Consider the following 27,329-nt stretch of genomic DNA (forward strand, 5'->3'; position numbering starts at 1 on the left):
ACAAGCTCTCCAGCGATGATGCGGTGCGGAGGGTGTTAGCTGGAGAGAAGGGAGAAGTGAAAGGACGGGTCTCACTGGCCCCAAGATCTCAGGAACTGGATAATAAGAATGTGCAAGAAGAAGAGTCCAGACTTCACAAAGATACGGAGGTGAATTGCAAGTTGCATGTCTTTGAAAATCAAATAGAGAGTCTTTTTGTAGTTTAGGTAAAAACATTCATAGATGATTTTGTTTTTATTTTTTAGGGTAGAAGAGACTCTGAAATAAAAGAAAGAAGTACAAGCAGAGATCGAAAACAGAAAGAAGAATTGAAAGAAGACAGCAAGCTGAGAGAAAAGGACAAGGGCAAGGAGAAGGCCAAGGAGAATGGTGGAGACAGACACAGAGAAGGGGAGAGAGAGAGAGCCAGAGCCCGGGCCCGGCCAGAGAGTGAGCGGCAGAAAGACAGAGGCAACCGGGAGCGGGACCGAGACCCTGAGCGCGAGAAGGAGACAGAGAGAAAGCGTGAGAAGGGAAAAGAGAAGGAGAGACTGAGAGACAGGGACCGGGAGCATGACTGGGACAAGGGGAAGGACAGGGACAGGCGGAGAGTGAAAAATGGGGAGCATTCCCGGGACCCGGACAGGGAGAAGAACAGAGAGCACGACAAACCCGAGAAAAAGGTAAAGTCTTGCTAAAAACCCCGCCTTTCACTTAGCAAGAGTTTGTGGTGGTCTCAAACATGATTTTTATCTTATAATGTGACTAGGAAACTGGTTTCCTTTTATGCCAATTTAAAATTATGACAATCTTGGATTCTCAATAGAAACCCAGAGATACCTGTTTCTTGCCAGTTCTGTTATTTTTGGTTCATCCCTTAACAGAAGTTTATTGTTCAGCTGATCATTTATTAAGGAATTATTCAGTGTGTTTCCAACCTTTTTCTACTTCATGTGCAGGGAGAATTCTGCTGGATCGTGAGCTCCCTAAGAGCATAAGGTTTCACTCATGTTCACTCTTGGATGTCCGGCCTGGTAGAGGGTCTGACACCTAGTAGCTTTACAGTAGACATTTGGTGGTGGAGAGCATCCAGGCAAGGGATGATGGGCCTTTTAGATCATGAAACTCTAGATGGAATTGATCATTCGATAGTGGTTTCTGAGGTCTCCCTTTGTGGAATTTTGATTTGGGAGTAGTAGAAGATAATTTGGAGGAGGAAGTCAGGAAAATATTATTTAATGCTTGCTCTTTTTAGAGTTTAATGATTCCCCACCAGGCATGTAGAGAAATCAACATTTTTCAGGGTTTGAGCTGATTGGCAAGGTTACCCTTGTCCTTGTCTTGCAGGTGTTTTAAGGTGCGTTGCTTCTCCTGTGCATGTCTTCTGTGTCGTTTGTGTTGCTCTTGGTATTGCCATGAAGGCTTTGGAGCAGCCTCCACCTTTAGCATTGCATGCAGTGTTGATGTGCAGTCTGAGTTGTGTGCCTGGTATCTTTCAGAGCATGGATGTTGCTCAGTTATGAAGGATTAGGGCTGCTTTCAAGGGCTTTTAGGCATTAGCAGATAAGTACAATAAGACCTCAGTTTACTACAATTCTTGTTTAATTAAATTTTCCGGTAAATTTAGGGTTGGCCAGGAAATCCTATTGGTTTCAAAGTGTTTTCTAAATGTGTGGATTCCTTCTGGACCCACTATGTGGGTCCCCTACTCGTTCTTTGGAGGATATAAAATTGTAAAGCATCCTGTGAAGCTGGTGGAAGTCATCATCTCCAGCTGCTAGAGAGGAGGACACTGAGGTTGGAAAGGGTCTAGATCTGCCCCATCGATCTAGCCAGGCACTGAGGGGCAGGCCTGGCTGGTGCTGTGACCCCTTCCTCCCGGGACAGCCATCTTGTCTTGTGGCACTGCGTTTCAGGGTGTGCCTGCCCAGGGGAGGAGGTGGGCACCACAGGACTGACCTGAGAAAATCCTGTAAACCAGGCTTTCTTGTGGGGTCAGTACAAGTCCGTGTTGAGATCTGTGGGTCACAGTGGGAAAGGGGGCGCCTATGAGGAAAGGTGGTGGTTTGTTCGTAATTGAGCATGGTGTTTTACAGGGTACTTTGGAGTTTTATTATTTAAAATGTCACTCTTTCCCCCTCCTCTGCACGTCCTGTAGTAATGTACCCTATGCTATGTCTCATAACCTGCCTTTCCTTATGAGTCTTAGAAATTACAAAGACATTCCCCATCTTGTGCTCCTTTTCAGAGGTGTAAGAAAAAGTATTTTTCATGGATCTGATGTTTCTGGGGCACCAGCACATTCTGGTGTATTTTGCTGTCACGAGGCAGCCTAGGAAGGGGCCAGCCTTCCTCAGCTCTCAAGGCCTCTGGCTTGAAGGTCCGCACGTTATGTTCCCTAAAACTGCTAATGAGGCAACTGACTTTTTAAGTTGAGAGAAATAGTTCCAAAGAAAATCTTAGATGCTGATATTTGGGAACATATCAGAGCCAAGTATAATGATGGTTTTGTTTAAAAGCATCTGAGACCATGGCGAAGTGATATTTTCCTACTCGAAGCTGGTGCTTTCTCGGCTGCCATGAGATTTGTGTGGATCTCGCTTGGTGGTTTTGCCTGCCAGGCTTTTCTGTGGACAATCTGGGGGCTTCTTCATTGAGCCGCATGGATCTGGGAGGCAGCTGCATCCTTTCTTCTGGTAAAAAGTGCCAGGCAGGTGTGAGCTGCTGTGAGATGCCTTTCAAGGAATCCAGTTCCCAGGGACTTCAGTCACGTCTGATCTGGGGAGTCAGGAGACTCATGTTCTAACCCTGGTTAGAGCTCAGTCATTCTTTATTCTCTTCCCCATTTTATTTCTGTCTAGTAGAAAGGGTGGTGAGACCGTAGTCTACCCCATGGGCTTTTGCGAAGAAGAGGTACAATAGTAGATATGAAAACACTCGGAAAATTAAGAGTGCAGTTGAGAGGCCAGGTGCTAGGTTAGACTGGCCCTGTGGGGGTCCCGGGCCCCTCTTTTAACTGCCTCTTTTATGGGTAGCACGTGCGTAGTACCCAGCCTGCAGACATGGGTAATTACTGCTGATACAATCGGATACCTTCATAATTAACTTATGAGGACATTGAATTGTTAAAATATTGAACAGGCATTCTTTGCTTTTCAGTCTTCCTGGAGGAAAATCTCGGTGAAGACAGTCTGTTCTCCTTCTACTCTGAAATGTGTCTTCTAGAGAATTGATTTAAGGCATGAGATGAGATGGTGCTTACGGTTTTTATGTAGTTTATGTTATGAGAATGCCTTCCTCACTTAAAGTCTGAAGCCTTTGCTTAAGAAGAATTGCCCCATTCTATTGATAAAGTTACCTTATGATCAGCAGAGGTGACTGGGAGCAGTTTCTCCGTGGGTGTTTGTTCCTTCCCCCACTTCCGAGTTTCACTGGGATGTTTCCAGGAAGTTTGGCATGGCATAGGGATTTGTGTTCCTGTGTAGCTTCCTGAGAGGCAGGAGTGTTTGAAGTCCTTGCCCACCTACTCTGCCCTTACGGGAAGAGATTTCCCTGCCATTGGCTTGGAAGACTCTTGGGGAATCCAGGCAGCAATAACAGTGGTGGCTAATCAGAGCAGTGTTGAGATGTTCTCATGGGAAGAATGATTTGACTGTTGGTCAGTGTTATAGAAAATATCTTGATGTAATTTTAGATATTATGGATTTGAATAATTCTAAAGTTTGAATTTTTTTTTTTTTTAATAGTCAGCAAGCTCAGGGGAGATGTCTAAAAAGTTGTCAGATGGAACTTTTAAAGACTCCAAGGCTGAAACAGAGGTAAACTTTAAAAAATAACCTTACGAGATGTCAACTTGTAGTTGTGTGGGTCTGGTGAATGCTGTGTCCTCCCCTGGTCCACTGAGGCGTGGAGGGAGCGTATGGTCTGGGCCTACCTGTAATAGGTCCATTTTATTTTGTTGTAAAAGTAATGTGTTACGTGCTTTACCTCCTGGTAAAATGGATGGGCGTATGTATTATCTGATTTTCTGTGGGGCACTCCTGGGTTTACTTATGCTTTTATATGACAAGTGTGATGTGTGGTATGATAGGGTTGTCATTTTGGGGAGAAGGGGGAGGTGACATTCAGGATGAATCTGGAGGAGACATAAGGCACCAGGCAGACAGGTCCAGTGGGAGGGACCCCTCCAACCTCTGCTTGGCCTGTTCAGTACTCCACCATGCATTTCCTGGGGCTGGGGCTGGGTACGGTAGAAGCCCATCATCCCCACGTGGGCCATCTTGTGGAGGTTAGACTCATCCCCAGCAGTAGAGGCCACTGAGAGGTTTAAGCCAACTTTCGTAACCTAGTTTTGCATTTCAGGAAGTATTCAGTAGGCTGCAGGGGAGATGGGTTAGACATAGAGCAGAGGCTGGGAGGCCAGTTAGGAGAGAGAGGTGGTCAGACTGGAACTGTGTCAGTGGAGAGAGGACTAGGATATGCTGTTTTCTCTGATTTGGGTTCTGCTTAAAATACATGTAAACTTTTACCCTCAGAGTTGCTTACAAGTGCATTTAAGTAATTAAGTATATAGCAACAGAAGTGGAGTCCTCGTAAGCACATCTGATAAGACATTAGTGTTTCTCAAAGTCTGGTGAGTAGGTTGCTGACCTTTCTAGGGCTGTACAAAAAGACGGAATTCTAAATATAGTGCAAAAAAGGTTTTGGCTTCCTTGTAATTGATACTGTCAGGTCTTGAGTCCTTAATTGTATTGAGTTTTTAAAGCATATGGGCACTATTGCTGCATTTCCTACTTGTTCTTCCTAAAGCAGAGCTTGAAAAGTAAATCTGCTTATGATATCGCTGTGTGATACATCAATTAATTTCTTTTCATTCTTTTTTCTTTAAGACTGAGATTTCCACTAGAGCATCCAAGTCATTGACAACAAAAACATCAAAGCGGCGATCCAAAAATTCAGTGGAAGGTACTACAAAACTTGCATATGCAGCTGAAAATATGGATGTTAGTTTTTTTTTGCCTTAATCTCAACATCTAGTAGGAAAGAACTCCTGTGGCTGGAAAACAGACTTGCTGTGTCTGGGCATGAACAGCATGTGGAAATAATGCAGATTTGTGGCCGTTGCACACGCCTGCATGTGTGCTCAAGTGTGTGAGCTGATGGCATCAGGGCAGAGTAGCCCTCTTTGCTGGAGATCTGTGTTAAAATCTAAAAGTTGTGATCAAATTTTCATTTTCTGGAAATACTTACCAGCCATCTTCATTTCAGTGGTTCTGTCCTTTGCATTGGCAGGCTACATTTAATCCTTACACAGGTTGGACATAGAGCACATACATAGGTGGATAATGTTTATGTGTTTAAAAACCACAGAAATGATGATTGAAGTCAGGCTAAAAGCCGGAGCGCAGAGGCCTGGCCTGTGGTTCGCTCAAGGGTAGTACCTCATCATCCTGCCGAACACAAGAGTGCCAGGCACATGCAGGGAAGCCCTGCTGGAGGCCACGGTGTTGAAGGCTTATTTTCCATTGAAGTATGACATTGTTTTGAATGAGCAGCACTAGTTTCCGGAAAGTCATCCTTTTCCTAAATTGTGTAGGTTAAAGAAGGGTGGCAAGACGTAGCAGTGGGAATTTCTCGTAGGAAAGGAGGCTTTCTCAGCCTGCCTCTGTGGGGTAGCTTACGTGGTGGGTTCCACTCTTGCACGAGAATCAGTAGTGTGCTCATGACCAGCTTTGTGCCAGAAGTCTTTGCTCTCTTTTGGTTGACCGCTCTGGGGTAGGTTTCTAGAAGCGCAGTGGCTGGCACAAAGGGCGTGGCATTGCGGCTTCTGCGTGCCCTTAACGGCCCTTCACCCCACACCTTCTCCATTGTTTTAAAGGCATGCTGATTTTGGTGGATGAAAAACAAAAAGTTAATTGCTAGTGAAATGGTACTTTTTGTTGTACGTGAGTGTTCTGGGCTTGTCTGATCTGCCCGTCCTTTCGTTTGCCTGGGTTCTTCTTGCTGCTGGAGTCTGCGTTCTTACTGATTTGCACACGTGTACTGCATGTTAAGGGCGTCTGCCAATTTGCCGATTTTTGCATGTGTTTCTTATTTTTTTTCCAGTTTGTTTCTGCTAATTATATTTGGTTTGGTTTCTGATTTGCCTGAGTGTTAAATTGTTAGGTACTTGAGGCCTCTAATCTTTCTTTTGGCAATCTGTCCAGAGATTTGAGACGTGAAGATTTGTGTTTTATCATTCATTTTTTCGCTTAATATTTTATCTCTTTAATTCATGATATAAGATGAGGCTCTGAATCTGTTTTGTCAGACAAATTCATCAGAGGTTCCAGGATCGGTTACTAATTAATTGAACACTTCTCTCCTGCTCTGTGATGCCTTTTGTAGTCTGCGTTATAGGCTTTTTTGTGTGTGGTGGTTTTTACTTCCACTGTTTTATTTTTACTATCAGTTTCCTATCAATGTTCTTTTCAGGAAAGTTTTAAGCCATCTTATTTGCTTATTCTTCCAGGTGAATTTTAAAATCACTTCACAACTCAAAGAATTCCACTCCTGCAAAATGAACAAACTAATGTCTCAGAATGTAATTGGACTTGTGTTAAAGATATGCTCTCATTAGGTTAGGAAGATTAGACACCTCTAATTTCAGTTTTGGGAAGGCGTCCCCCTCTTTCCAGAACACGTGTGCATGTGCCTGGCTGTGTCTGTTAGTCACAGTGGTTGCTTGCTGGTTTATTTTTAATTTTTTCTTGGAAATGGTATTTTCTCCCATTTAAAAAATGATTATTGTTGGTATGTAGTGGCTTCATTTTTTTTTTTTTTTTTTTTTTTTTGTGTTTTTTTTTTTTTTTTTTTTTTTTTTTTTTTTTGAGATGGAGTTTCGCTCTGTTGCCCAGGCTGGGGTGTAGTGGCGTGATGTCAGCTCACTGCAACCTCTACCTCCCAGGTTCAAGCGATTCTCCTGCCTCAGACTCCCAGGTAGCTGGGATTACAGGTGCATGCCACCATGCTGACTAATTTTTTGTATTTCTAGTAGAGGCGAAGTTCCACCAAGTTGGCTAGGCTGGTTTCGAACTCCTTGCCTCAAGTGATCCACCTGCCTCAGCCTCCCAAAGTGCTGGGATTACAGATGTGAACCACTGCGCCCGGCCTGTTGTTGCATCTTAATCCAGTAGATCTTCTGTTGGTTCTTTTGGGTTTCCTAAGCAGACAGTTGTATCATCTGCCCTTTCCTAATCACTTGGGATATTTGCATCTGTGTTTACTGGTGAGCTTGTGCTCTAGGGTTCTTTTGTATCTTAAGAGATTTTATTACCAGACATTTTTGGGTTTTTTGACACTGAGTTTTCCTGAGTTACCAGCAGCCCAGTGAACTCTTGTCTTCTCCTCCTGCTAGCCGGGCGCTGACCTCACTGTAGGTCTCCCAGCACAGCTGGCACTCTTCCCGAACATTCTGCCTTGCTTAAGTAGGTTTGCATTTGGGTAAATGCCCAGTTTCCAGAGGTGTGTGAGACACTGGACCTCTGTGTTCTGCTCGAGGGGATGAATGAGCCTTCACTATGGGATGTGAGGGGAGCATGTTTGTTAAACATGCTTAGACTCTTAAAGTCATTCTGGAATCCTGCAGAATCCAGAAGGCATTCTGCTAAGATTATGACAGTTTTTGCTTATTCCTAAGTTGTGCATATAGAGCTGATCACTTTGGCTTAATGAGGATATTTTAATTTCATTTGTTTGTTAACTGCTTTACATTACAAATTAAGTTTAATATATATTTTCATTGTGCAATTTTATGTCAGGAAGAAGGGACCCTAAAGCCAGTGAAAATAGTCTTTCCCCTGAGAAAGAACATAACTCTTCCCACTATAAAGCTAAGAAGGAGCATACCCTGAAACAGCTCGGTAAGCTGAGTGAGCCATAGTGGAGGCTGTGAGTGAGTGTTGAGAGTTGAAACTTTTGCTGCCTGGTCCTTTGCTTCTGCTTGGTCATTGAACATGTGGAAGTCTGCGAGGGGTGGTTGGATGGGTGTTGCCCTGCTTGCCCTGGGGCCTGAGCTCTAGAACACTGCCTTCGGGCCGGAATGGAGAGGGGCAGAGGGACCTGTTGGCCCCCTGCAGGGCTGCCCCCGACCAGGTGGGAATTTCTTATTCTGAGTCAATCACAGGCTGAAATTGTCCATTTGAGCCTTACTTCATTGATTCTGCAGACATTTATGACTCAGGGGTGCATATTTGCATGTTAGTTTGTGATGACTCTTCAAGGAAAATGAAGCCAAGAGGAGCAGGGATGAGGGGCTGTGCAGGGAGGATGTCTCTGAGGGAGGACATCTGGACAGAGAGCTGACTTGGGCAAAGGAAGACACAGGTGTGCATAGCCTCTGAGCAGAGCCTCTGAGCTGGGGCAGGCTTTCTGGTGTGAGTGGTGAGGCTGGGTAGAGAGAGGAACAGCGATGGGGGAGGGGCTGGGCCGGTAAGCAGGACCCAGAGCTGCTGGTCCTGGTCCACAGCAGCTTTGTGGTTCACAGTGAGTGCATACAGAAGTCCTTGGAGGGTTTTAAGCAGGACAGAGGCAAGATTTGACTTAGGTTTTAGAAGGCCTCCTTTTAAAACTGTGGAGTGGCAGGAATAAAGGCCACAGAGCAGTAAGGAGGGGGCTGTGGCATCCAGATGAGAGGAGGTGATAGTTCAGACGAGTGGTGAGAGCAGCTTGGGTTTACTGTGCTGATGGGTTGGATGCCACTTGCTCGGATGGAAGGAAATCAAAGATGCGATTCATTCTGGGAGGGGTCTAGGTTCCTGGGGGTGACCTTTATTGACGTGGAAGGTTCTAGGAGACGCTGGTTGGTGGAATGGGTGACACTGTTAGGGATTCTGTGTTGACAACAAATTTGAGGTGGCTGTGGACCAACCAAGTAGAAACATCTAGTAGACAGCTGGGTGTATAGACTTGGAGATAGGAGAGAGCTGGAGAAACTGAAGGTAAAAACCAAAAATGGAGAGTTCTAGCATACGAGTGATGTTTACAGCCATGGGCAGTAAGTAGTCCAGGGGCGTGTGTAGGTAGGAAAGGGTGTGGTGAGCTCCGGGGCCTGCTGTGGGCTCCCAGGTCTGAGGAGGGGGAGGGGGGAGAGAGGAGGAGGAGGGGGAGAGAGGAGGAGGAAGGGGAGGGGGAGAGAGGGAGAGGCAGGGGAGGGGGAAAGAGGGGGAGGCAGGGGAAGGGGAAGGGGAGGAAGGAAAGGGGGAGTAGGGGAAGGGGAAGAGGAGGAGGAGGAGGAAGAGAAAAAAAGATGGAGAAGGCGGAGGAAAGATGGAGGATCATCCTCACAAAGGAAACAGAAGTCCAACAAGTTGGAGGAAAACTTGGAGAGGAAGAAAGTGTTAGGGAAGGAGAGGGGGCTTCTTGTCAAGCTCTAATGTGAGGGAGTCATGTGGAGGCTGAAAATTGGCCATTTAGTTGATGAGACAGTTTGCTGGTGACCTTCGTATATCCCCTGTAAACCCCAACTAAACCAAACACAAAGTCTTTTACAGTATTTTAATCTGTTGTTAACTATTTTATGTCAGGAAGGAAGGAGGATAATATTTCAGCTAAAATTTTAGACTCCATAGTGTCTGGAATAAATAACGAGCCAAATCAGGAAATAACAACTTCAGAAATCGGTAAGAAAAATAGATTCTTTAGTTTCAATTCCTTACCCCTTTAATGTGAATGGCTATGTCTCAGTGTAGTTATACATTTTAAAAAAATTATTCTAAACACTTTTATGTTCATCAGACTTTTTCATGATGTACTAAAGATTGGAAATGACTTGAGGTTTTACTGCTTTAATATGCTAAGTTACATCACTTTATTAACTCAGCTTTAAGTTAATTTATGCCTTTTTGGTACATAGCTTATGTTTACATTTCAGTCAAAATGGTTTCTTAATTTTGCTGCTGGGATTTCACAGTGGTGTGGGTGATGACATAGAGAAACGGTTTTTCTGTCTTCATCCTGCCCTGCTATATTCTTCTCAGAAAATGCTCGCAGTAGAGATGTTTAAAGTGCTTCTCAGGCACTGGGGAAGCCGGCCTGTCACAGCCAATCATCCTGCTGGCTCAGAGGGGATGGGCCTTGGTTCAGTATCAGTAACTGCGGTCATCTGTGACTACAGATGGAATTCTTCGGAAATACTCGAATTCTTCAGTTGCATTTAAGGAAAAAATAGTGTAAAATTAGACTTTAGGGGAAGATAAGATTTTTGCTAGGCCCAGCTTGCCTTGTATCTGTCTGACTGACGAATTCTGAAGTGTAGCTGGAATGCCGATGGGTACACCTTTCTTTCTCTGCATGCGTTCCCCTCAGAGCTGGCACTTCTAGGATTGGGCATGATTGGTACAGCAGCTGCAGTGTGAAAGGTGATCTGTGGTTATTTTATTCCAAGTAGGGCGATTGTATGGGAGTTACCTGGGTCTTTGGTAGCATGGGATGGTGCAGTAAAAGGTGACTGAGTTGGAGCAGGGGTTTCCTCTGAAGAGAGCCCTTGCCACGTGGAAATGCATGTTATAGCTCAACCGTATCTTGTGATGTATGTTTTCTTTTTGTGGGAGCTTTCCTCATCCCCAGGCACCTGTGGGGAAATGCCCAGACGCTCTGCAGTCCTGTACGCAGGAGAGGTCAGCAGGCAGTGGCAAAAGCCTGAGGGGTAGACTGCTGGGAGCCCCCATCCGGGTAGCTGGGAACCCATCTCTGAGACCGCTGGGGCAATTCCCCACCATCTGCTTACCTGTCTCATGACCTTAGCCAGCCACGTGAGGGGGTTCTCTGAGCCACAGTTTCCTCATCATAAATGGGTATAAAGAGACCTGCCTGAGGGTGAAGGAGGTGATGTCCATAAGGTCGTCCCAGGCATGCTGCGGTCTAACCCGCTTTATCACAGGTCACCTCAGCTGAACTGCCAGCCCCGGATCAGGGCGAGACAGCGCTCATCCTGAGATGGGCAGTGGATTTAGAACAAATTGAAAGCATTCTCCAGACAGGTAGTGAGCACTGTATAGGTAATATCCACAGGTGTGAGATAGCACAAGCCCCCCGCAGTGAGAAGCATAGACTCTAACCGTGGGTTCTGGGTTCAGCTTTTTGCAGAGATAGGGATGGAGCCTGATGCCGCCTGCTGGGGAGCAGAGTCTCTCCGTCGGTGGTGGTGTAGGGATGGGTGACCGTGCTGGGGGTCAGGAACAGTGGCCAGGAGCAGAGCCTGCGCTCTGGAGAGACTCCTGGTTCATCCTCTCTCTCCTCCCCCACCCTGGCCCTGTTCCCTTGGGGTCCTGCCATGGCGCGGGCCTGGGCTCTCTGTCCTCGCAGTCGAAGGTGTTGCCTTGCAGTGGCCATGGTTAACATTTGGAATTCAGAGTTTGCTGGCAGTTGTTACAGTTCTTTGATTTCTTCATTGAGAGTGAACCCCAGGTGCACTGCCATTGGGTCTGGTTAGCAAGCCGGTCCTCACAGTACTTCTTAGTGCTTCAAAGAAAAGTCCACATTGTCAAAGAAAGCTGGCCTGTGTTGCAATGACGGACCCAGCCCTAGCGAGCCCTGTGCCCATAGTCTGGGTCATCATCAGAGAATTTGTGGGGTTTATGTTATCCTTTTGATTTTTTGGGTGGATTAAAGAGTTTGGCTGGGCGCCGGTGGCTCATGCCTGTAATGCCAGCACTTTGGGAGGCCAAGGTGAGTGGATCACAATGTCAGGAGTTCAAGACCAGCCTGGCCAACATGGTGAAACCCTGTCTCTACTAAAAATACAAAAAATTAGACAGGTGTGGTGGCAGGCGCCTGTGGTCCCAGCTATTCGGGAGGCTGAGGCAGAGAATTACTTGAACCTGGGAGGTGGAGGTAGTGAGCTGAGATCGTGCCGCCGCACTCCAGCCTGGGCGACAGAGCAAGACTCTGTCTCAAAGAGTTCAACGAGGAACTTATGCATTTCTTTTTGAAAACATGAACAATTTCTTCCTGTACTTCGGTTGTTAAGCAACATGTAAGCTATGCTTTTTTCTCTTTACAATTGTTTGACACTTCCAAGTTTTTCTGGATCATTAAGCCAGGTCTTTATTTTGCTTAGTTTTCCTCATTTCATGTTTGCTTAATTGTTTAAATATTTTTATTGTGAAAAATAAAAGTAGAAAGAGTACAACTAATATCCATATACCTCTCACCTAGATTCACTAGTTCTAACATTTTTGCCATTTTGCTTAATGTACAGTTACATGTGTGTGTATATATGTATTTCTTGAGACGGAGTTTCACTCTGTCACCCAGGCTGGGGTACAGTGGCACAACCTGAGCTCACTGCAACCTGCGCCTCCTGGGTTCAAGCGATTCTTTTGCCTTAGCCTCCTGAGTAGCTGGGACTAAAGGCACCTACCACCACGCCCGGCTACTTATGTATATTTTTGAGACAGTACTTTGCTCTGTCACTGAGCCTGGAGTGCAGCGGTATGATCATAACTCACTGCAGTCTTGAACTCCTTGGCTCAAGTGATCCTCCTGCCTCAGCCTCTCGACTAGCTAGGACTACAGGCATATGTCACCATGCCTAGCTAATTTTTTTTTTTTTTTTGTAGAGAGGGCATCTCATTTTGTTGCCTGGGCTGGTCTTGAACTCCTGGGCTCAAGTGATCCTTTCACCTCAAACTCCCAAAGTGCTGGGATTACAGGCATGAGTCACCATACCCAGCATATAGTTACATATTTTAATGACCTGTTTCAAAATATGTTAAAAACATCCTAACACTTTGTCTGTAAATACTTCAACATGCAGCTTAAAAAAAATTACATTCTCCTACATAGACACAAAAGTACATTCTCCCACATAGACACAAAAGTGTGGTCTAACAACTCAGTTATTACTTCCTGATAGCATCTGAATCCCAAGCTGTATTCTCTTTGTCCCAGAGATGTTTTTTTCTTTTTTTTAAACACTGGCTATTTGATCACATTTAACTCAGTGTAGCTAAAATTCGTGCAGAGCACTGGCAGAATGACGATCTCTTGCAGTTGTATTGTGGGCCCAAGTCTGATTAGTTTCAATAACAGTGACTGATAGGGACCGGCCCCTCCCAGCCGGCCCACAGGGCTCCTTGCTTTATGCACAAGATCTCATTTGACTCAGGATGGCTCCATGAGGTGGGCAGGCCAGACTGCGGCTCAGGAAGGCTGAGGGGTCTGACCAAGGTGTAGCCCGTGGAGAGAGGGAGCACCAGTGTTCCACCCTAGGGAGTCTTGAGCCAGGGCTCACATTCTTACCTACAAGGTTCCTTGGTTACCAGGTAGTTCCAGACAACAGATTGTGCTTACGCTGTGATTCTTTTTTTTTTTTTTTTTCCAATTTATAGCCATTTTTATTTTATTTTATTTTATTTTATTTTATTTTTGAGATGGAGTCTCGCTCGCTCTGTTGCCAGGTTGGAGTGCAGTGCCACGGTCTTGGCTCACTGCAACCTCTGTTGCCTGGGTTCAAGTGATTTTCCTGCCTTAGCCTCCTGAGTAGCTGGGATTACAGGAGCCTGCCACCAGGCCCAGCTAATTTTGTATTTTCAGAAGAGATGAGGTTTCGCCACGTTGGCCAGGCTGGTCTTGAATTCCTGACCTCAGGTGATCAGCCTGCCTTGGCCTCCCAAAGTGCTGGGATTACAGGCGTAAGCCACCGAGCCCGGCTATCATTTTCATTTTATAAGTGCGTTATTTATTTTTTAAAAGCTATTATTTGACAGATTGGTTAATCCCTTCTCTGTGATTAAAAGTTGATTCTACAGTGTGGTATCGTTAGTGAGCATATAGTCTGTTTTCATGTTGTGTCTCTTGGTGTGAACCTGGGGTTTAGTAAAGCTTACATAAGAATACTACTGGAACTTTGGAAAGGTAAAATTGTGCAGAGTGTCATTGGTCTCTGAATTACAGAATGAAGATAACGCATTTATAATTTACTTACTGTGATGGTGGTGGGTATGGTAGAGTATGGAAAATATTTGACACTTAGAAATCAAGCATACAACTTAAAATGATTAGTGTTTTCTTGAGCTAGAATTGCCAAGCTTATGTTGATTTTTATTTTTTTTTTGTTAAGAACTTAATATTTCATGTTTATTCTCTGGTTACCCTGTATAAAGTATAAATAACTATTTGAATCAGACTATTTAAGTCAGCAACATTTTCATAGATTGATAAAAATGTCTTTATAAAATTATATTTCATCTATTTTATGTAGTTCTATTACATTATAAATAAGACAGTTGGTAGTTAATGTCAGGTTGATTCTGATATAAGCTGTTTTGAATAGTTTGAAGAAATTATAAGATTGTGTTTCAGGAAAGGGAACATTTTTCCAGTTTTATTTTTGTCTCTTAGTTTCTTTTTAGAGTGGCAGGTCCTTTAACTATGGGCTAGTTTTCTAGCTCTGGGTCCTGTTGCAATTTAGAACCTATTCCTCTAGCTCCTTCCCCGGCCCCTATATCCCCTGTTTTTCCAGACAGGATCTCACTCTTATACCCAGGCTGGAGTGCAGTGGCACAATCATGGCTCACTGCAGCCTCATCCTCCTGGGCTCACGTGATTCTCCTGCCTCAGCCTCCTGGGTAGCTGGGACTACAGGCACCTGCCACCACTCCTAGCTAATTCCTAGCTAATTTTTATACATATGAGGTTTTGCCAGGTTGCCCAGGCTGGTGCCTTCCTTGGCCTCCCAAAGTGTTGGGACTACAGGCATGAGCCACTGCACTCGGCCTTTTTTTTTTTTTTTTCTAGATAGGGTTTTACTTTGTTCCCTGGCCTGAAGGACAGTGGCGTGATCATAGCTCACTGCATCTCCCAACTCCTGGACTCAAGTGACCCCTCCCACCTTGGCCTCCTGAATAGCTGGGACTATACAGGTGTGTGTACCCATGCCTGGCTAGTTTTTGAAATTTTATATTTTGTGTGGAGACAAGGTCTCCCTATCCCTATGTTGCGTAGGTTGTCTTTACACCTGGGCTCAAGTGATCCTCCCACCAAAGACTCCCAAATTGCTGGGATTATAGGTGTGAGCCACTGTGCCGAGCCTGTGTTCGTTTTTCATAGCAAAAATATTTTCTCAGGTATTTGGTATTTTTTCTGTCTTCATAAACTTTGGAACATCAGTCAGTAATTAGTAGGCAGGTATGTGGAAGTTTTCAATATGGCCAGGACTGTGCACTGTGTCCAAAATATTTTTCTTTTCTTCCTGCGTTCCTGAAACAGCCACCTACTTGCAGCCTCTCAGCTGCTGGGTCTGGCTTTAGTGTGGGGTGAGTGGAGACTGGCAGTGTCAGGTAGCTCCAGAAATGGGGGCGGGGACAGCCTGTTCCTCCTGGCCCAAGCAGACCCAGGACACACTCACAGTCTGGGGTTTTCTTTCCCCTTCACCTAATTGCAGAGCCACCCATGGGGAAGGAACATTCTAGATGCATGTTTTCTAAAAACTGCCTTTGGTGAATCCTTTGTAAACTCGCAGTGTGGGAAGACGTAGATAAGTGAGCATGCTCTGTGTTAACGAAGCCGCTGATCACCGGCCCTTTGGTGTACAGTCTTAATGACTAATTTCAAACTGTTTTATGTCAGGAACAAAAGAAGCTAATGTTAACTCAACTAGTATTTCAGATGATAAGTCAGCTAGTCTGTGGCGTGAGAATATTGAGCCCGACCCTGCAGTGAAGCAGAAAGGTAAGAATGGTCCTGTTTTGTCCTCTTCTGGCGAGAGCAGTCAGCCTTCCAGAGCCTTCTTCCCAAAGGGCCACAGCCCAGAGCTCAAGGCTTTCCCTTGGATCTGAACGTGGCGAGTGATTCACTTCTGGCTTTTTGCATAAACTAGAATCTAACACAGTGGTTTCTTGATAACATGAGACCCACTCGTGCTCCTCTGTGCTTTGTGAGTGAGAGGAGGTGGCATGGTTCATCACTCGGGAGGTGTCATGAGTGATCCCTGAAGTTTCAGGGTCACTGCTTGGAGAGCCCCACGGGCCAAGCAGTGTGCCACCCACACTTCATGGTCACGGTGCTGTGGCCACCATGATTTTTCTGTCATTTTTTTTGAATGTTGAATTATACCTCAGTGACATTTTGCTTTCATCATAAATTTTCTCAGCCCTAAAAAAATCTTTGGTAAAATAGCCATTCAGTGTTTGTGTTTTAAGGCCTTGGAGCTCCTAACAGGCCTGCAGGGGTGCCGGTGCCCAGGGAATCAAGGCTTGTGCAGGCGGCAACGACAGGGTGGGGTGTGGCTGATGCTTGTTGATTCCTTCAAACAGAAAATACCTGTCCAAGGCCTATGACATGTCAGCCCTGAGGCCAGGAGTGCATTGGCCAGTGAAGTCAGACTGGCCCTCTGCCTTCCTGGTGCAGATGAGGCTGCAAGATTCACCGAAACCATTTGATGAAGTGGCATTCTGGGGCAGGAGGGGCTTTGGGTGGTAAGGTTGGCCCAGGGAGCCTGCAGGGCAGAAGGGATTTATAAACCAGGATCCTAGCTGGGACACAGCTGCAGCAGGGCTGGCTCAGCCCAGAGGAAGTGCAGAGCCAGGTCCCTGTGCCACTTTATGGAGTTTAGCCATTATTGGAAGAGCAGCAGGAGGCTAATCATATCTTTAGGAGGAGCAGTATAATGATATTTAGATTTTAACGAGCGGCCATGTTAATTAGGGAGGATTAAAAAGAGTGTCCAGAGAAGAGAGAGAGAGAGGCCTGGACTGTGGAGGAGCTCCAGGAAGGGAGAAGGGATTCCAGGGCTGCTGGCACGTGTTGGAGGAGCTGGCCTGGAGCGTGGAGGGAGACCACAGGCTAGAGAGGACCTGTGAGAGTTGCTGGCGCTGGTGATGGCGGGAGCCTGGGTGGGGACGAAGTCACCTGGGACAAAACCATGAGAGCAGGAGCTGGCAGAGCACTGGTGCCATGGAAGCACAGGCTTCAGGGAGGAAGCTGTGTGCCGTGTGGCAGGTGCCTTGGGTTCTGGGTGACGGGGACTGGAAGCCTCCATGGAAAGGTAGAGAGTTTACTGTGCTCACTTTCCTTCTGGGTATCAGCTTTGTGGTTGAATAACTGCGCCTCTCAGGAACCTTTCTGTGAGCTCAGTGACCCAGAGTCTGTCCCCAACCCCCTGGTGTTTTAGAGAAAGAGCTGGGGGTTTGCAGCTGGGTCTGCTGTCCACCCCCAGGTTGCTGGTCTCTGCTAAGCACATGCTCCAGGCTGCACAGTCATGAGTAGAAGATTTGCTCTTGGTCCCGAGCAGTCCCGTCCCACGGTTGAGCTAAGTCCTCCAACCCCGTTTCCCCAGAGTGCTGGGGTCTCTGAAACTGCCCTTCTAGTGGCACTATCTGGGACCACATTCTCTAGGCCCCTCCTAACCACTGTGCCCTCCAGTCCCCTAGGCCCTGGAGGGTGCCAGGCTGCCTACTGTGCTGTGGCACTTTGTGGGGCGTGACCTCTGGATGCTCCCAGGCCCACACTAATAGGGTCTTCTAGAGCCTCCCGGTTCCCCTTGATCCACAAGCTTGGCCACTCTCCCCCTGCCAGAGCCCCCCTCTTTAGGGCAGCATTTATGAGCTCGTGACTGTTACGCTCACGAAAAGTTCTCCTGCGAATAAACGAGCTAGAAGTGTCTGTGGAGTGCTCCTCACTCTGTTGGGTGTAGACCCCCAGAATAACCCAGGATGCTTTCTCGAGGCTGTGTGAACTGTCCCTGTCTGGGGTGGAGCCATGTTAAATGAGGAGTTGTGTCTGCCCGTGTAGTGTTCTGGGCTGTCTTGGGAATCCATGTTCTTTCCGCTCTTCTGCAAGTGCATTCATGCATGTTGAGAGTGTGAAACAGAGATTTTCCACCTGTGGTTTTGAATCCATCCCACCCCTGTGGTGCCACTGCTCATTTACTTTGACTGTTTAGGTCACATTTGTCCCCAAGACTCAGCACTTGAAGGAAAAGGATCATGGGTGAAGGTGCAGAGGTGGGCCTGTGTTGAGCTGGGAGATTTTCTTCTGCTTCAGGAGCTGATGGAAAAATACCGATTATGTCTATAAGATGGCTGTTGCTGGCTATCTCCCAGTCTTAGGAACGGCTGGGATTTAGCTGGCCGGGTTCAGACAGTCGCATCATTGCCTCACATTTAGATGCTTTTCTGTGGCTCTGGCTTTGTCAATTCTTGTCTCATGAACTTGTTAACTTCCTCTCTCCGATGTGCTGTCTCCACACCCCTGTGTCCTGTTTCCATGTAATACCATTTTATGATGCACGGTGTGTTTACGCTTTGTTTTTCCATCTTTGAAAATAAAACAAAATGGCAATAGGGACATCAGAAAAGCGGTTATGAGGGAATGATCTTTTTTTCTAACAGACATCCGACAATTATGTACAATGTGCTCTTTCTCTAATTCTGTTCTCATCGTTTACTATATTGAGGTTCACTTACACTAAAGTTAATTTTCTGCTGTGCTTTTTTTTTTCAGGCGACTCCGCCAGTGATGCAGGTGAGGAATGGCCTTAGGCACCTGTGTGTCACATCAGGATGCATGTTGTGAATGTAAACATGGGCTCGAAGATTTATGTTTTATGAAGTGCATTAGTGAAAGTAGCTTAGTTTATGGAAACAGATGTTAACTACCCTAATTTAATTTGAGATTTAATTTATATGTTTTAAGTTTGCAAAGAATACATTTCAGGATTTTTCCCAGAATATAAAGTATAGTTCTAATATTCAAATTCTGACCATTTTCTAAATTATTAATTTCTTTTACTTTAAGTAGTGGAGTAAACTTAATTGTCTTAATAGTTTAGGCCTTATTATTTACCGCTTAATTCTTTTTATCAAAATGAAGAAAACTTTGTTCACATTGGAAACATAATATGGTACATACCAATGTAGAAAAATCAAAAAATGCAGAAGAACATAAAGAACAAAACTTAACAGCACTGGTAATTCCACTGCTTATAACTTAAACGAATATTCTTCTAGAACCCTCTCTCTCTGCATATATATGTGTACATATATAATTTTTAGATATATTACTGTACTGGATTGTTTCACATAAAAGGGACTAGCATGTGGCTGTACCATAATTTACTTAGTTACCGGTTAATTGTTAATACTATCAATGATGATAAGTGAATATCTTGACATGTGTTCATTTCTCCTCTTGGGTTATATTTCCTTTAAGTGTGGAGTTGATCACCCTGCCTTTCGAATTCTATTTCTGAAGTAGTTGAACCCGTTTGTATTTCCTGGGTTTGAGTGTGCCCATTTTCCCAAATCTTCACCAAGCTTAGATATCAGACTTCGGTTTTATCTTCAACAACATGATTGATGGAAAAATTGCTCATTTGTATTTGCAATTACAAATGTATTTGATTGCAAATAACTGCAAATACAAGCGCAAAAAGAATTTTCAAGTAGTTGTCAGTGTGTTTTTTCCTTTGTGAATTGCTAATTGATTGTCATTTGTTTAGAAGGAGACGCTGGACCTGCTGGCCAAGATAAGACTGAGGTGTCAGAGATTCCAGAAATTCCTAATGAGCTTTCATCCAGCATCAGGTCTGTGTGCTTTTAATCCCTTTCCCTCAGCAGTGACCACACCCAGGACGCTGCTATGTTTCTCTTTCTACTTCTTGCTGTTTATTTAGCACTTGAGCTAACTTACGAGGAATTACTTGTAGAGAATAGAAAAAAGTAGATCATTTTTCTGTACCTCAGTTATATAACCATATGCAGAATATTTTGGAGATTTAGGGGAATTCAAAATTATGTCTGAATTATGTCATGTTTTGATTAATGATAGTAGTGCTATTTCCTTGGTATTTTGAAATGACTGAAAATATAGTTTAAAAGATGGACACTTTCTGGTTGGTTGGGTTAACGGGACATTCTTCCTCTTCTGCAGAATAGTGTGTCCTAACTAGCCCTTGATTATGGTCTGGAGATGATTTTCCACTTTGAAATGTGTAAGCCTTTCATACTCCTTTTTTGGTTTTCTGATATTTGGGTTTAGAAAAATTCCTCGGCCTGGGAGTGCAAGACCAGCACCTCCCCGGGTCAAACGGCAAGACAGCGCGGAAGTGTTACCGCTGGAGAGGTAAGGCTGGCTCAGCAGGGCAGTTTGGTCACATAGTGTGTTCTCCCCTGGGCACAGTGTCTCCACTGAGCGATGGGAGAGGGAGGCCACAGATGGTGCTGGAAACTTGGTGTCGAGGAATGAAAAGTGAGGTAGACTCTTGCCTCACACCATAGGCCAACAGGCCTAGCAGATGGATGAAAGAGGAAAGCCCCTCATGCATGTAAAATTAAATCTTAACATCCATGGGAAAGTGTTGGACTGCATTTCTCTGATCTCTAGGTTGAAGACTTGCTGCTTCTGTTTTTTTTTTCCTGAGATGGAGTTTTGCTCTGATGCCAAGCTGAAGTACAGTGGTGCGATTTTAGATCACCGCAGCCTCTGCCTCCTGGGTTCAAGCGATTCTCCTGTCTCAGACACCTGAGTAGCTGGGACTACAGGCATGCCCCACCATGCCCAGCTAATTTTTGTATTTTTAGTAGAGACAAGGTTTCACGATGTTGGCCAGGATGGCCTCAATTTCTTAACCTCGTGATCCGCCTGCCTCGGCCTCCCAAAGTGCTGGGATTATAGGCGTGAGCCACCGTGCCTGGCCTCTAGATTTGAAGACTTTCTAAGCATGAAAACAATGCTGAGAAAAAAGTAGGGGAAATTTAGGGGCTTATTTGCACAAAAATAAAAAATAGAAGATGGTCAAAATGTTATAAGCAGGCTGGGTATGGTGGCTCATGCCTGCAATTTCAGCATTTTGGGAGGCCAAGGCAGGCAGATCGCTTGAGGTTAGGAGTTTGAGACCAGCCTGGCCAACATGGTGAAACTCCCATCTCTACTAACAATACAAAAATTAGCTGGGCCTCGTGGCATGTACTTGTAGGCCCAGCTACTCAAGAGGCTGAGACAGGATAATAATCACTTGAACCCAGGAGGTGGAGGTTGTAATGAACTGAGATCACGCGGCTGTACTCCAGCCTGGGTGACAGAGTGAGACTGTCTCAAAAAAAACACATAAAGATACTAATTAGTAGAGAAATTAAAAAAAAAAAAAAAAAAAAATGTCATAAGCAATATAAAGACAAATAAGACAGGATGGATCAGAGTGGGTTTCAGATAAAATAAGAGGCAGGAATTGGAGGCAGCAGGAGTTGATGTGGTTTTCCAGGAGTTTTTTGTTACAAAGAGAAGTGAAGGAATAAGACTAGGAAGAGGGAAAGGCAGTGTCAAGGGGAGTTATTATTTTTCTGATGATGGGAATGATCCAGTGGAGGGGGACATTGATGACGTAGGTGACGTGGGGCAGGGGTTTGGTGGAGCAGAGTCCCTGCATGGGTGTGGGAACGGGCGTATAGATGGAGCTGGCACATAGTGTGGTACAGATTCTTAAGGTGACTCTGCTGCATATTTTTCTCATGAGCTGTAAGAGAGTCTGGGGGAAGAGGAGTGTCAGAGGAGAGAGAGGCTGGGTGAAGTCCCTGGCACAAGAGTTGGCTAGGGAAGAGACTGGAGCAGAGGTTTTCCTCCAGGGTGACCCCCTTCTGAGGACATTGGGCCTTGGTCTGGAGACATTTTCTAGTGTTCTGACGAGGCAGGGGGTTAGGGCAGGGCTGTTGCTGAACCCCCTGCAATGCACAGGACGGCCCCCACCACAGAGGAAGATGGGCTGCCTGTTTTCGGTGCCTGGGCAGAGGCTGTGGCTGAGAGCTGACTTTGGTGCATCTGGTGCACTTGGGTGTAAAGAGACAGGAGTTGGTGTGGTGGGGCCCATTGTGCAGCCGCGGTCAGTTGCATGGGGCAGGCATGGGGCAAAGGCTGGATTAAACAGGCTTCCCCATTATCACAGTGCTTGGCTGTGCCAAGCAAGTGCACCAGAGAGAGGAGGGAAGGAGTCAGAGTATGTGGAAGCTCCACGGTCATGACTGATGTGGGATTTATGCCAGTGAGTGGGGGAGGAGCCCTCGGGGGTGAAGGTCAGGAGGAGGTGGTAGGTTTGAGAGACTGAAGGTGCTGGATGGGTGGAAGGATTGTTGGAGTTGGATCCAAGGGCCATGAGCTGGAACGATGGGTGGTGGTGGTAAAGGAGTGGGGCGCTTGGATTTGAGATTGGGGCTTTCTGTTAGTGGTAGTGACAGTGGTGACCCTGGGAGTGGGTGTCGGGTGCAGGAGGTGGGATCATTCCCGGGGGGTTCAGGGACCCAAGGCCAGATTTGGGAAAGATCATTTCTCAATACTTGAAATCACAAGTTAAGACAGGAGCAGTGTTGGTGAGAGTGGCGGGTCCGGGAGGACCGGGTGGGACCAGGGGTTGGCAGCTGATGGCAGCAATGATGGGGTCAACAGTGACAAGATTTAAAGTTGGCAGTTTTTAGTGAGAATGATCTGGAAGACACAGCAAGCATAAGGAAATTACTGACCTTGCCTCTGGGCCAGTGACAAAGGCATAGGCTCCGTGGGAGGAGCGGAGCTGCAGCTGAGGGGCTGTGGGGAAGCCGTGTCCTGGAGCAAGTTGGGATGGAGAAGAGCTGCCGATCAGGACAGGCTCGAGAGGTGCAGGTGTTGGAGGGGTGGGATGTGGGCCCTGTGTCCTGCCCAGCGCCACGTACACACTCCTCTCCACCCAGGTCCCACCTTCTGGGCATGTCAGTGTCCAACAGCCTGACCCTCCAGCCCCAGACCTTGTCCTTCCTGGTGGTGACAGCCTTCACCCAAGGGCTCTCTCATGCTCTCCAGGGCCACTCACTAGAACTGCCCCACCTGCAGCTGCTCCACTCCTCCTCACGCAGACCACTGTCAGCTCACTCTGCCCAAACGTGAGCCTCAGACCCACTCACTCTACGGGCTTCCTGACGGCCCCTCCTGCCTTTGTTCCTTCCCTATGCACTCATGCTTGAACCAATCCCCTAACTGCCCTGCCCATTATCACATTGCTGCCTTCACTCAAGGAGTGCGAGAGATGAGGAGACGGGAGCTCGGGCTTCCTTTGGTACTGACAGAGCAGCAGGTACAAGGTGAGGCTGGTCCTAGAGGAGCCACACAAATGGTTGTTGAATGGACCACAGTGGCGCTTATTGCCCTGGGTCACAAACCTCAGGGCAGGGGCCATGCTGGCGTCCCACTGTGGCCCACATCCCACCCCCCAAACACCTGCACCCTCGTGCCTGCCCTGATTGGCAGTCCCTTTCTGTCCCACCATGCTCTCCAGGACACGGCTTCCCCACAGCCCTCAGCTGCAGCTGCCGCTCCTCCCACGAGCATCTTGTCACAGGCCCTCTTGTCTCAAGGACCCTGTTGAGGAAGTTGAGGATGTTTGCGGTGATGGGTGTTATTTTAAGAGCTCGTTCCCAAGTGTCTAGATTCCCTCTGGACCTTGTGCATGGCACTGAAGCAAGGGAGGGGTTGGGGGGTGTGTGTGTGTGTGCGCATGTGCATATGTGTGCGCATGCATAGCAGTGTGATAACGGGCAGGGCAGTTAGGGGATTGGTTCAAGCATGAGTGCGTAGGGAAGGAACAAAGGCAGGAGGGGCCGTCAGGAAGCCCGTAGAGCGAGTGGGTCTGAGGCTCACCTTTGGGCAGAGTGAGCTGACAGTGGTCTGCGTGAGGAGGAGTGGAGCAGCTGCAGGTGGGGCAGTTCTATTGGGTGGCCCTGGAGAGCATGAGAGAGCCCTTGGGTGAAGGCTGTCACCACCAGGGAGGACAAGGTCCGGGGCTGGAGGGTCAGGCTGTTGGACACTGACATGCCCAGAAGGTGGGACCTGGGTGGAGAGGAGTGTGTACATGGCACTGGCCAGGACACAGGGCAGCCACCGTGACTAGGAGTTGAATGAGGGGCCTCTACCTGCTGTGTGAAGAGAGGTCTGGGGGCAGCCCTGCCAATGGGGACCCCAGTGTGGCCCCTACCCTGAGGTTTGTGACCCAGGGCAATAAGCGCCTCCAGGTAGAAGGCAGTAGGTGAAGGGCTGGTGTCACTGAACATGGTCAGGGGAAAGATGGAGGCCCTGAGGGCCTTCATCCAGTACAGGGCATGACGAGGCTTTGGGGGGCGGGAGGCCAGGTATGGACCAGGGGGCACACATACACAGGGCAGCACAGGGACATGGGGAAGCTGGGTTGGGGTGGAGGGTGAGACTCACAGGGACTCAGGCCTGGAGGGCTTACAGAGGACACTGCAAACAGTCCATCTGAGCTTCAATAGGTCGTTTGAGATGCTGTTCTTCAGATGGTTGGTGATTAGCTTCATCTCTGCTGACCTCTGACAGTTTCAAATGCCTGGGATTGATGAAAACGTGTGACTGATAGAGCTTTTCTAATTTAATCTAATTTCTTTTTATTTAGGTCAGGGAGTGGTAAAACTGTCTCAAATGTGATTGTAGAGTCACACAACTCTGACAATGAAGAGGATGATCAATTTGTGGTGGAAGCTGCCCCTCAGCTCTCTGAAATGTCAGAAATTGAAATGGTTAGTTAACCAAAATGTGGTAGTTTTTAATAATCATGTGTTGCCTACATTGAGATTAATACTGTAGCTTTTAGATTTATGTAGACAAAAATTTCCTATAATTTTTCAGTTAGTTTTCTACTTTCATTAATTTTGTTGTTCCATTTTTGAGATCCACAGCAAGCCTGTGGATTTTTAGAATTCAGCAAGCCTGAACCCTCTTTTTCCCCTTCTTTTCCTGCTTAGGTAGCAGCAGTGGAACTAGAAGAGGAGAAGCATGGTGAGTCCTGGCGCAACTGTGCACGCGTGTCTGCGCCCATGCATCTTCTCCACGTGTGCTTGGAAAGGATCCAGTGCAAGGGACTGTTGTGTGCCATGTTCTGGTCTGGGTCACACTGGCGGGGTCACACCGGCGGGGTCACACCGGCAGTACATAGGACCCTGTGGGCATGGATTTCTCTGAGGCGATGGCTGCTGCTCCCCATCCGTAGAGGAGCGGGAGGGCACTGCTGGACGCTGCAAACTGGCGGGGAAGTGTCCTGCAGATGACGTCTTGTCTCATCTGTATGGTTAGATTGTGGGAATAGATGATCTCTGAGGCCCTGCCCAAGTCGAGTTCTGGATGTTATTGTTGGTTTTCTAGCTGCTCAACTGGTAGTGCAAGCCCCGCTCCCTGCACCAGGGTTTGAGTATCCAGGAGCACAGCTTCTGTGGAAGAGGCAGGCTGAATACTTTCCCTTTATTTCCCACAATGTGACTTTGTTTCCTGGCACCATCACAGGTGACCAATGAGGGATTATTGGTTTTGGGGTTTTTTTGGGTGTCTATATGAATGTTTTTTTTTTTTTTTGAGGCAAGGTCTCACTCTTGCCTAGGCTGGAGTGCCATGGTGTGATCTTGGCTCACGGCAATCTCTGCCTCCCAGGTTCAAGCGATTCTCGTGCCTCAGCCTGACAAGTAGCTGGGACTACAGGTGCCTGCCACCATGCCTGGGCAATTTTTGTATTTTTAGTAGAGACAGGATTTCACCACATTGGCCAGGGTGGTCTCAAACTCCTAACCTCAAGTGATCTGCCTGCCTTGGCCTCCCAAATGCTGAGAATACAGGCTTGGGCCACTGTGCTTGGCCTAGTCACAGATTTGTAACATCGTGGACATGCTTCATTTCAGCCCCTCTCAGTTTTTCTTAGTAATGTTCAGATTGCCCAGTATTTGACCAGAGGAGCCTGTTGGAGCTATTTTCTGGGGACCTTTAGACACATCCCGTACAGTTTGTAGCTTCCTTGTTTTCTCCTACGACAAGGCGTTTCTGCCCCATAACCGCCTCATTTCTCCAAGGAAGCTGGCCACTTACTGCTCCGGGTTGGTTCTTGTTTCCAGACATTTTCACTGCATAAAGCAGGCATATAGTTTTTTAAAATAAGAAAGTATATTCTGACTTGGTGCTGATATTTCCAATTCCAATTTAGGATTGCAGGGCTCTGTCTGCGTTCTTTGATTTTATATGTGCATCTCTTCCATGTCCTGCCAAAAAGCTTGGCTCCCAGCAGCGGCAGCTGTCCCCATGCTTTACGATCTTTCACATGCTCACACAGCAGTTTTAGAACACCACCACTGTTTTTTTAACAACAATAGGATTGCTGGAAACTATAGTTTTTTTTTTTTTTTTTGGTAGATGTGTATGTCTCTTTGTTGGGTATATCCTATTAGGGATATACAGTTAAGTCCTCTGCTTTAAAGTTATGAAACAATTTTTTCTCTAGTGGCTCATGCTTGCCAATTGGATATCACTAAGTTTATTTCATTTTGCATTCAATCTTTAGGCATGAGTGTTTACCTTTTTAATGTAAGATAACTCACATGGTTTTAAGGTTAGATGTACAAAACCAGGTATAATCAGAAATGTGGGGCTTTGACCCCTGTCTCCTCCACCCTCTACTCTCCCTCTCCATGGAGGTAACGGTGAAAAATAGGGCTTATACTTACATTTAAAAAGTAAGTAAATAAGTGCATGTGCATGTGCATGTGTATTTACTGATTCCTACACTTGTTTCCATCTTGCACTTCTTTTAACTTGGCAGTAGATGCAGGCATCCATTGCGCAGCAGTGCAGAGAAACCTCCCCATTCCTCTCCACAGCCGCACAGCCCTACACCAAGGGCACGCTCCGTTTTTATTCAGTCAGTCCCAGGCTCATGCATGCCTGGGCGAAACACTTACTTCAAAACACTTTCCATGGGATTTTATCCCATGGGTAAATTCTGAGAGAAATGGAATATTCTTGCCCCAATATAAAAGAAGTATTAGTACTTAGAAGCAATTCATAATTCTTATTTCTGTTCATAATAGATGGCAATATTTTTGGCTGTCAATCTACATTCCTTTTTAATCTTTGAAAAGAGAAAATCTGTTTTATTTCTAAAGCTTTTTACTTTTCAAGGAGCTTAGTTCCCTGAAACACTTTGAAATTTTATAATTTCTACCACCAGCTGTCATATCACTCTTGTATACTATCTCCTTGACAAATAAAGATGATTTGGAACTGTTTAAAAAGAGATAGCATAAAAACTTAGTGTTTTTCCCATCATCCCACCCATTTAGAATCAACTTTTAACATCAAATCACTGATTTTTCAACAGGTGGACTTGTGAAAAAAATTTTGGAGACTAAGAAAGATTATGAGAAATTGCAGCAGTCACTCAAACCTGGGGAGAAGGTAATGAAATGATTTTCCGTAAACACTGGCATTTTAGCAGTCTGTCTCATGCATTTACAGACTTTTAAAAATTAGAAGGATCTTTCAAAAATTACCATTATTAGTGATGTCTGTTTGCATAT

At 46.2% G+C, this 27,329-nt stretch overlaps 1 protein-coding gene across 1 annotated transcript; it reads left to right on the forward strand.

The window, feature by feature from the left end:
• Positions 1-6: 6 nt before the first annotated feature.
• TRAF3IP1 (TRAF3 interacting protein 1) lies at positions 7-27,329 on the forward strand. The gene is made up of 13 exons (XM_017537820.2): positions 7-149; positions 246-662; positions 3,726-3,797; positions 4,869-4,944; positions 7,779-7,880; positions 9,543-9,638; positions 15,589-15,690; positions 18,463-18,483; positions 19,460-19,544; positions 19,999-20,082; positions 24,389-24,512; positions 24,738-24,771; positions 27,131-27,329. The coding sequence occupies exons 3-13, from the start codon at positions 3,744-3,746 to the stop codon at positions 27,217-27,219; spliced, it is 867 nt and encodes a 288-aa protein (XP_017393309.2). The 5' UTR covers positions 7-149; positions 246-662; positions 3,726-3,743; the 3' UTR covers positions 27,220-27,329.

This window comes from Cebus imitator, unplaced genomic scaffold (genome assembly GCF_001604975.1).
Source record: "Cebus imitator isolate Cc_AM_T3 unplaced genomic scaffold, Cebus_imitator-1.0 Scaffold106, whole genome shotgun sequence".
Taxonomy (NCBI): Eukaryota; Metazoa; Chordata; class Mammalia; order Primates; family Cebidae; genus Cebus; species Cebus imitator.